At 47.6% G+C, this 11,044-nt stretch overlaps 1 protein-coding gene across 1 annotated transcript in view; it reads right to left on the bottom strand.

Moving 5' to 3' along the window:
- LOC108801101 overlaps positions 1-11,044 on the bottom strand; it is a 113,769-nt gene that overhangs the window by 96,959 nt on the left and 5,766 nt on the right. Inside the window, 1 exon segment of the mRNA XM_018573048.1 lies at positions 5,703-6,561. Within this exon segment, the coding sequence (XP_018428550.1) occupies positions 5,703-6,561 (859 nt within the window).

Genomic DNA, 11,044 nt, shown 5'->3' with positions numbered 1-11,044 from the left:
CACACACTGACTGAATACATTGTTTCTATGTCTTTATATCAGAGGATGTGTGTATCTAGGGGGATCCTCAATACTCAAGAAATGAAAGTCTCCTCTTACCCGGTGATGTGAGGGGCGGCCGGTTCTCCATCCCGGTGTGGGATCCCGGTGTCCTTCTAGATACTCCCACTCCTCCAGGGAGAAATAGACGGAGACATCCTGACACCTTATAGGAACCTGACACACACAATGATACAGTCACCACTTGTGTATCTAGGGGGATCCTCAATACTCAAGAAATGAAAGTCTCCTCTTACCCGGTGATGTGAGGGGCGGCCGGTTCTCCATCCCGGTGTGGGATCCCGGTGTCCTTCTAGATACTCCCACTCCTCCAGGGAGAAATAGACGGAGACATCCTGACACCTTATAGGAACCTGACACACACAATGATACAGTCACCACCCAGACACATCCCTTGTCTGTTACTGGATCATGTCCCAGAATTCCCGGCACTGCTCACCTCTCCCGTCAGCAGCTCAATGAACTTCTGGGTGACTTCTAGAATCTTCTTGTCATTGTTTCTTAAAGATGTCAGGGAGGGAGGTGAAAGCTCATTGATGGGGTTTGGGCTGCTGCTCTCTTCTCCAGACACACAGGGATGGTTGTTGATTTTTTTAAATTAATTTAACAATACCAAGAGAAACAACGCCAAACATGCTGCGAATAATATACATTTGTGTTTCAAATAGGCTACACAAAATGGCGCTGCTTTCCTGAAATGAGGACCACTCTGGAATATTAAAAGAAGCATACATGATATAAAATAATAAACAATTTACCGTGATTATAGCATGAAACAATATATGTCGTTCTATGCTGACTATAATGTTATATTTGCAAAAAATGAGCATTGCTGTTTTGAGGCGTTTAATCCGAGCGCTGGTAGGCAGGAACTCGTTGCGAGGCAACGTCTGAAACTTTCACTATTGCTTGCAGAGATTCAACATCCGCCCGGCTGCTTACAGGTTGCCATGGTGACTCGTGCACAGAGTGTGTGCGGCCATTTTCTTGTGGCTCACAAAGGAGACCAAAAACAGTAACAAAACAGGACAAGAACACAAATTCTTTGTTTTCCACCCACTGCCGATTTGTCCTAGGTAGCCCAGTGAGGTGGAGGTAATAATGTCCTATTATGAGAGAAGGAAGAGAGAAAGGGGTCCCAGCACTCTGTGGACTGGATGGGGGGATCATGTGACCTCACAACATCTCGTGTTGCTGTAAGTCATCATAGAGAGTCTATGTTGGGCTCTGCAGGGTCACCCTCAGGTGGGCTGGGTTATTAGGTGGGCATAACTAGCAATCACGGGGCCCCATACAAAATTTTGCTATGGGGCCCTGCGATTTCTAGTTACGCCCCTGCCCGTGAGGCAGGTATAGCAGGTTCCTATTATGCTTTGGCCGCCTTAGCACTTAACCCCTTTGTGACTGACGACGTACAGTGTATGTTGCCAGCATCGCGGCTTTACATAGAAGGGATTCTGGCGACTCAGCTGTCGCCAGATCGCTTCTAGAGCCCTGTGAAGGCCCCCCTGCCCGACACCACCCCTCTGTACTTCCCGGGCTCCGTTGCCCCTCCTACTGGCCTGGGACCGGCTTCTCTGGTGTCGGCGGGGAGTTGTAGAGGAGAGCAGTGAACCTCCATTCGCCGATCCCCTCCCCGTTCCCTGGGACCGGGAGCGATGCAGATTGCATCACTTCCGGTCCCATAGCTGTCATTGGTCGGCTCCTGAAGCCCAGCAATAAGCTATTGATGTGCGATCTGCACTTCAATAGCTTATTTCTCTTTCTTTTGGACCCCCAGCATCACCTTAAAGAGTACCTGTCACCACCATCTGCTATCACATGGGGGGGCTTGTAAGTTCCCCTATGTGATAGCAATCAAAGGTTAAAAAATATATATATAGTTTTTTAAATTTAATAAAATAAATCTAAAAATAATAAAAACATTTTTTTAAACTCCCCCGCCCCCACGCGTCGCCACGTAAACACGTGTCGGGTACGCCTACGTATGAAAACGACAAATGCGCTACACGTGTTGGGTATCACCGCACATGCCGGAGTGAGAGCAATAATTCTAAGGCCTGTATTTTTGGGTATCTTTAAATTGATATACACTAGAAATCACAGGGCCCCATAGCAAAATGTTGTATGGGGCCCTGTAATTTCTAATTACGCCCACCTGATAACCCAAACAGCCCACCGGAGAGTGACCCTGCAGAGCCCGCCATAGACTCTCTATAGTGGGCTCTGCAGGGTCTCAGGTGGGCTGCACACCTCTTACCTGTCAGTGTGGTCCGCCTCCGTGGTCGCCGGGCCCCGCCTGTCGGTGATCTAACAGCGGCGCGTTCCTCTTGACAGCCAGCACCCTGATACGCCATAGCGACCCAGGCGGTCCGCACAATATCAGAGGGATGCCCTGGCCGGGCCCCCCTGTGCCCGGGCCCCATAGCGGCCGCCTGGGTCGCTATGGCGATTGTTACGCCACTGCCACCGCTGGTCTATATGCTGCATATGCAATATGTACTGAAGCCGGGGATGGCCAGGCAAGTAGCATTCAATGTCCAAGGTATGACTGCAGCTTGGAAGTCAAAAACAGCAAAAGTCTGATTTCGGGGATCTTAAAATGTGATATATTTGTACAGAATGATCATTATGGGTAACAGACCTGGAAACATTATAAATGGTCATCAGACACAATAACAGACAATACACTAAAGACGGCTCATCATGTGACAAGTGCAGTCTTTGGATATCAAAGATCACCTGGATTTTGCCTGTTCAGGACAAAGACACGCCCCCTCTTGACAGCTCCTCCTCCCATGTGCTCCCCTAATAGAGACCCACGAAATACCCTCTACGTCCGGGTATGGGGGAGTATCTGATTTTCTCTCCCACCTCAGCTCCTGGCCAGCCAACATCCAACGCTGACCGATGTAATCAGACATAATAAGCTGATCAGAGCTCCACACCAATGGTCCTAGAGCTCCTTAGCTTTTATTCCATCACAGAGATTTAAAGGGTAACTCCACTTTAAACAAATAAAAGCTTAAAAAAATGAATCTAGCATATTACATCATTGATACACGCGCCATTTTATAATGTAATGTTATTCAAAATGACCTCTCCATTTACAACGGTAGCTGCTGTAATGTTCTGAATCTGCCAAACACAAATTCAATGCGATATGGTGGCCTGGAGGCGTTCTGTACACATTTGGTGCACAGAAGCAAGAAATGTCACTTCCTGCTTCTGTGATTGGCTGGTTTTTCCAGAAGTCAGTTCTTAGCATCCATTGCAATGGGAATTTCATTTTTGGAGAGACTCCCATAAGGTTTAATTACTACTAAAGGGATGCCGACACTGCACCTTTCCTCATTAAAGCACAGAAAGTCCACCAGCTGATTATAACGAACCCAGGCACTTCCATTTAGGAATCAGACCCTCCCATTTAAAAATCAGACCCTCCCATTTAGAAATCAGGCCCTCCCATTCAGGAATCGGACCCTCCCATTTAGGGATCAGGCCCTCTCATTCAGACCCTCCCATTTAGGAATCAGACACACCCATTTAGGAATCAGACCCTCCCATTTAGAAATCAGACCCTCCCATTTAGAATTCAGACCCTCCCATTCAGGAATCAAACCCTCCCATTCAGGGATCAGACCCTCTCATTCAGACACTCCCATTTAGGAATCAGACCCTCCTTTTTAGAAATCAGACCCTCCCATTCAGGAATCAGACCCTCCCATTCAGATATCAGACCCTCCCATTCAGATATCAGACCCTCCCATTCAGATATCAGACCCTCCCATTTAGGAATTAGATCCTCTCATTTAGGAATTAGACCCTCCCATTCAGGAATCAGACACTCCCATTTAGGAATTAGAACCTCCCATTCAGAAATCAAACCCTCTCATTCAGGAATCAGACCCTCCCATTCAGGAATCAGACCCTCCCATTCCGGAATCAGACCCTCCCATTTAGGAATCAGACCCTCCTATTTAGAAATTAGACCTTCCCATTCAGGAATCAGACCCTCCCATTCAGGAATCAGGCCCTCTCATTCAGGAATCAGACCCTCCCATTCAGGAATTAGAACCTCCCATTCAGAAATCAGACCCTCCCATCCAGGAATCAGAACCTCCCATTCAGGAATCATACCCTCCCATTCAGGGATCAGAACCTCTCATTCAGGGATCAGACCCTCTCATTCAGACCCTTCCATTTAGAAATTAGACCCTCTCATTTCGGAATGAGACCCTCCCATTTAGGAATCAGACCCTCCCATTTAGGAATCAGACACTCCCATTCAGATATAAGACCCTCTCATTCAGGAATCAGATCCTCCCATTCAGGAATCAGATCCTCCCATTCAGGAATCAGATCCTCCCATTCAGGAATCAGACCCTCCCATTCAGGAATCAGACCCTCCCATTCATATATTAGATCCTCCCATTCAGATATCAGACCCTCTCATTCAGGAATCAGATCCTCCCATTCAGGAATCACACCCTCCCATTCAGGAATCAGACCCTCCCATTCAGGAATCAGACCCTCCCATTCATATATTAGATCCCTCCATTCAGATATCAGACACTCCCATTCAGATATCAGACCCTCCCCCATTCAGGAATCAGACCCTCCCATTCAGGAATCAGACCCTCCCATTCATATATTAGATCCTCCCATTCAGATATAAGACCCTCCCATTCATATATCAGATCCTCCCATTCAGATATGAGACCCTCCCATTCAGATATGAGACCCTCCCATTCAGGAATCAGACCCTCCCATTCATATATTAGATCCTCCCATTCAGATATGAGACCCTCCCATTCAGATATCAGACCCTCCCATTCTGGAATCAGACCCTCCCATTCAGGAATCAGACCCTCCCATTCATATATCAGATCCTCCCATTCAGGAATCAGATCCTCCAATTGAGGTAGTAGACCCTCCCATTCAGGAATCAGACCCTCCCATTCAGATATTAGACCCTCCCATTCAGGTATCAGTTTGGAAAGGACATTCTGCAACAAACAGCTATGCCTTCAGAACAGAAACAGGTAGGAAACTGCAACAAAGGTTGTTAAAATCCTTGCAATGTACATTGATCACCGAGAGGGGAAATACTCTTAAAAAAAACAACGCATTTTGGGCCCTAAAACTATACTTCCTCAGGGCCTACAATGCTATATAAGGTGGAGGAAGGGTTCCATTAGGCTAATGTATACCAAAGTATCTGTTATCGATATTAAAAGCCCTTTATAAAGCTCCTCTAGGTGCCGAAGCTTCTTGCTTTGGATCTCTATGATGGAATAAAGCTTTTGAACTACTGGTCTATGCCGTGGAGTTTATCCAAGAGGCCCCAACATGGCGTCCTGAGCCAGAGAGCAGCCCAATGGGAGCTACTGCACTCCATTGGGTAGACGTCTTCCACAAGACCTCATTGCGCAGGCTTGAGTTATATGTAATCTTCTATCTAGTACCTCCCACTCACACTTCTTCCATCAATGCTCCAACATGGATCATATCCAGCAGTCAAAGAGAACACTGGGACTATGGGGGGAGGGTATGTATTACTGCAGAAAAGGAGGGGACTATCAAGCCAACCTATTCCTTTGTACTGAGTGGACTCAACTGCCACATTCTAAAAGGGGAACCTTTTGTTTCTGGTGGGAACTGAGATGTGACATGAGGGAGGGTTTCTGTGTAAACCTCTTTCCACATTCAGAACATGAATATGGCTTCTCCCCGGTGTGGACTCTTTCGTGCCTAACAAGAGTCGATTTCCGGGTAAAACATCTCCCGCATTCGGAACAGGAATACGGCTGGACCCCAGTGTGGACTCTCTGATGCTGACACAAACTGGACACATCCGTAAAGCCTTTCCCGCACTCCGAACACAAATACGGACGATCGCCGGTGTGGATTCTATGATGCTTGACGAGCGTTGACCTGTCAATAAAGCATTTGCCGCATTCCGTACAGGAATATGGGAGATCACCCGTGTGGATTCTTTGGTGCTGGACCAGCTTTGACTTATCGCCGAAACATTTGCCGCACTCGGAACATGAATAAGGTCTCTCCCCCGTGTGAATCTTTTCATGTACGGTGAGGTTTGACTTGTAGGCAAAACGCTTCCCGCATTCGGTGCAGGAAAATGGTTTCTCCCCCGTGTGAGTCTTCTGGTGCGCGAGGAGATTTCCTTTCTTTTTAAAACATTTCCTGCATTCGGGACACGAATACGGCTTCACCCCCGTGTGACATCTCTGGTGCTTACAAAGGCTCGACCTTTGGGTGAAACGCTTCCCGCACTCTGGACAGGAATGCGGCTTTTCCCCCGTGTGAATCCTCTGGTGTAATATAACATATCCCTTCTGGGTGAAACATCTGCCGCATTCAGAACAAGAAAACGGCTTCTCACCCGTGTGAGTCCTTTCATGGCGGTCAAGATGTGATTTGTAGGGAAAAGACTTTCCGCATTCCGAGCAGGAATACAGTTTGTCCCTCGAGTGAGTCCTCTGGTGCGCAGTAAGAGTCTCTCTTTTGGTAAAACATTTCCCGCACATGGAACATGAATAGGTCTTTTGCGTTGAGCGTTGAGTAAGAGGGAGCGTTTCACCTCCACTATGAGCTGTGATGGCAGGTAAGTGACCAGTGGAACACCCACCACATGATGGGAGGTCTGAACTGTGACCTACTGGATGAATATTTGGGTTTTCTTCTAAAGAATTGGGCATGATGGCATTGTCTTCCGTTTTACCACTGGGCAAGATATTCCGACACTTCTTTGCATTGATCCCGCTGGCTTGTCCATCTGGAGGGAGTAAAATGAGAAGAGGGATACAGATGCTGGAAAAAACAGCAAAAAAAAATGGCCTGATTGAAGTCACACGTTTCTAGTCCTGTATGTTTTCCAAATACATTTTTATTTATTGTAGGGTTGAGGGGACAGTATAGAAATAGCCAACATGTTTTGGGGGCTCATACAAATACTCCCTTCATCAGGGCTCACTGAAGGAGAACATGTATCAGGACTGTGATGGACTTGACATTGGATACTGCTTTGTCCAGTGTGTGAGCTCTTCAGCAGCTAGCTATTTCTAGTCATCAGATCGTCACAAGCTATACCGGAGTTACTCACCTGTGCTGATCTCTATAGGAACATCCTCCTCTTTAATCCTCACATGTCCTTCTTCCTCTTCCTCAGCTTTGAAGTCTCTCTGAGCATCCCCGGGGTCTGTGAATAGAGATGAGAGTGAAGCCCCCTGTACTGAGATATATGACAGACCCCAGAGAGTGTGTGTGGGGGGGAGACTGGTCATGTCTCTTGGCTGGTAACACACAATGACATGATGTGAGGAGGAGAGGCGGAGTCTAATAGAGGCTGATGGCTCCTGACTCCCCCCACTAGACACATTCCGTCCCCCCATTACTGTCTACTGACAGAGGAGGGGGGAGAAGAAGAGATTGCTGTAGTGACTGAACAAGGAGAATCTGGGACTCTTTTCTGGATTTAGTGTTTATTCCTCACCTGTGCTGATCTCTGGAGAGCGTTCCTCCTCCTTACACGGATCATCCTCACTCATAGATGTCTCTTCTTCATCTTCAACTTTAACAACAATCAGATTTTCACCCTGCATGGACAAAATGCAGTATATTTGATCAGCAACTAATTAATGTTGAATGAGCATACCAGTTATAGTTAAGATCCTCAGTTCCATCTACCTGATCATCTTGAGGGATCTCCTGATGTTCCTGTGTGGAATCCCGGGAATACAGAGGACGGGCCTGAGGGAACTCCTGATGTTCCTGTGTGGAATCCTGGGAATACAGAGGACGGGTCTGAGGGATCTCCTGATGTTCCTGTGTGGAGTCCCGGGAATACAGAGGACGGGCCTGAGAGATCTCCTGATGTTCCTGTGTGGAATCCCGGGAATAGAGAGGACGGGTCTGAGGGATCTCCTGATGTTCCTGAGGGGGGCGGCCGGTTCTCCATCATGACGTCCTTCTACAGATCCTGGTCTCCTTCTAAACACTCTTTTGTATACCCGAGTCTGTTCTTGGAATAAAGAGATTGGCTTTTACAACGAATCAATACAATCAGAAGCCCAATTGTAAGGCATATGTTGAAAATCTATATAAAAGGCTCAGTTTCTGTCTTAGAACCACGCAGAGGTTCTCACCTTTCTCCACTCTATGAAGAGCGAAATAAAACATTTTGGGTTGATTTCCACTCTAAACCTAGGAGTGTGGATCAGATTTTGTGCTACCCAGCCTGTCAGCGGTCGGCATGTGAGCAAAGAGTTATGACACCTGGTAACTTCCTGTTGTACAGTAATGTGTTCTTCTTTGCTGCCTCCTAACTACCTTGAGGGACTTTATCCCCTCATCAACAGGTGAATGTCTAGAAGACGCAGGTTTCAGCTTTCTGGAGAATACATCCCCGATGCCATCGGAACCAGCCCTAGCGGAGAGCACCTCCATCCTTCGACAGGCGTATTGCTATAACACCAAGACAGGGGTTACAGCTTTCCACAGAATACGTCACCAGCGCTGTCATCCCCAGCAGAGCTCACCATCTAATGTCCTGCACATCAGAGGACTTGCAGGAAGATGGTGATTTGTTGGGGTGACAAGATCCCCCCCCCTATCCAGTCCACAGAGAGTGCTGGGACCCCCTTCTGTCATAATAAGAAGACATTATTACCTCCTCCTCACTGGGCGCACACTCTCCAGCCTCACACCCCTCCAGGAAGATTCTCCCCCTACTTCAGATTCTCTTCTGGACTACAACAAAATGGCTGCCGCTTCTCGCTCACCGAAAACAACATTCTTACATCTTTCTGATTATACCTCAAAATGAGCTTTTAGTAAGGCTATCAGAGAATGAAGCCACTTGTCTTTTAATAAAAGTCCATTCAAAGTTATAATTAAGACGCTATGTAATATGCTTAAAACTGTCCTAAAGTGTAGGAAGGTGGGCAGCCATTTTGTTGTAGCCCGGAGGAGCACAGCATAGATAAGAATTATCCTGAAGGGGGTGTGAGTCTGGAGAGTGTGTGTCCAGTGAGGAGGAAATAATGTCTTATTATTATGAGAAGAGGAAGAGAATGGTTCACCAATACACTGAGGCAATGACCTGCATTGAAGTGGGCCACAGCGGGTGGTAGTGCGTTGCTGTGCACCGCATTAGAATAATGCTTATGTGCAATTTTAAAGGAGAACTATGAGGTGAGTGATTTTCACTCACCTCATAGTTCTAGCCGACCTGTGACAATGAAACAGGTCACAGGTAGGCTCAGTAGATCGGGAGGTGAGCGAACACATACCGGCGTTCACTCACCTCTCGATCCTGTCACGGCTCTCTGCCGTGATAGGGGAGGGGCTGGATTCCTCCCTCCCCGCTCCGATCCGCCAGCGCTGACTGGCAGAATGGACGGGGGAGGTGATGTGATGTAAGGCTTGGATGCAGCTGCTCGGCCATGGAAACCCATTCCATGAAGCTCTCTACGCACTGTTGTTGTGCCAATCTGAAGGCCACACCAAGTTTGGAGGTCTGTAGCTATTTACTCCGCAGACAGTTGGCGACTTCTGCGCACTGTGCGCTTCAGCATGCGCTGACCACGCTCTGTCATTTTACGTGGCCTACCACTTCGTGGCTGAGTTGCTGTTGTTCCCGGTTGCTTCCACTTTGTTATAATCCCAGTAACAGGTGACCGCGGAATATTTAGTAGCCAGGAAATGTCATGGATGGACTTATTGCACAGGTGACAACCTATCACGGTACCACGCTTGGAGTCACTGAGCTCCTGAGAGCGACACATTCTTTCACAGATGTTTGTAGAAGCGTCTGCATGCTGAGGTGCGTGATTTTATACACCTGGGGCCATGGAGGGGATGGGAACACCTGAATCACATGATTTGGAGGGGGAGGGGCCCTATACGTTTGGTAATATAGCGTATGTGCTTCTGTGTCTCCATTCCAGACGTGTTGGAGACGCCGTTACCCACGCCAGGAATTCTGTACATTTTCAATAAACGTTTCGATCTCTCAAATCAGCTTGGGGGCGCGCGGCAATCGCTGCCTGCATTGCGCAGGACCGCGCGATCCCGGACCGAGGAGGTCCTCACCGGGCCTAAAGCAGAACTCTGGGAACTTTTGTTTCTAATGAACCCTTGTGGTGGGGCTACCCCTGCACTGCAAAGGGTTAACTGCTCGTTTTGGTCTAGGGAGGGAAGTTGTACCCATCCACCGGTCCCTGGAGCCTCCCCGGTCTAAGGTCCCCGAGTCATCACACTCTATACACAGTGTATAGGACATGAGGACACGAGGATCATTCCATCACTGCAGAGGAGAAGGAGGCAGGCAGAAGAAAGCGTTGTCACAGCCGGGCGCCACTGAGGATCGGGTGGGCGGGCATCGCTTTTCCTCCCTAGACAAAAACGAGCATTTAACCCTTTGCACGCAGACTTTCACATAACACTGGCGTCGCACTTCTGTCTCATTGGATTCAACTTGAAGAATGTGTGAATCCCGGGTGAAAGTCGTGTTGATCCTGTGTGACAAAAGGTTTAAAACATGTCTTTATTTGATTTGAATTTGGTGTATTTTTTATAATAATGACACAAAACCGAAGAAAGACGAATGGAAATATAAACATTTTGTTTTTTAATTCAGAACCTAGCTGACCAGGGAGGGGGAGGAGCTCATTAGGGCTACTTAGTGACAACAAGAGACTACATAGAAAACAAGGTTTATTATATATATATATAAACTTTATTCTGAAGTCACCGTGGTCCTAACTTACAAAAAGTGAAAGTAGTGATGACAAGTAGGGATGCGCCGATACCGGTTGTACGAGTATTGATATTTATATTTCGGTTCTTGCCGATACCGAGTACCGGAACTTCCGCCAGCATGGAGCCGGCTTCCCGGGCAATCAGGAAGCTGGGTGGCATATCATTACCTGCCGCCCGGCTTCTTGATTGCCCGGGAAGC

The sequence above is a fragment of the Nanorana parkeri genome, unplaced genomic scaffold, assembly GCF_000935625.1.
Source record: "Nanorana parkeri isolate BGI_ZX_2015 unplaced genomic scaffold, ASM93562v1 scaffold2215, whole genome shotgun sequence".
Classification (NCBI taxonomy): domain Eukaryota; kingdom Metazoa; phylum Chordata; class Amphibia; order Anura; family Dicroglossidae; genus Nanorana; species Nanorana parkeri.
This window is presented reverse-complemented; position numbering and strand designations above follow the sequence as displayed.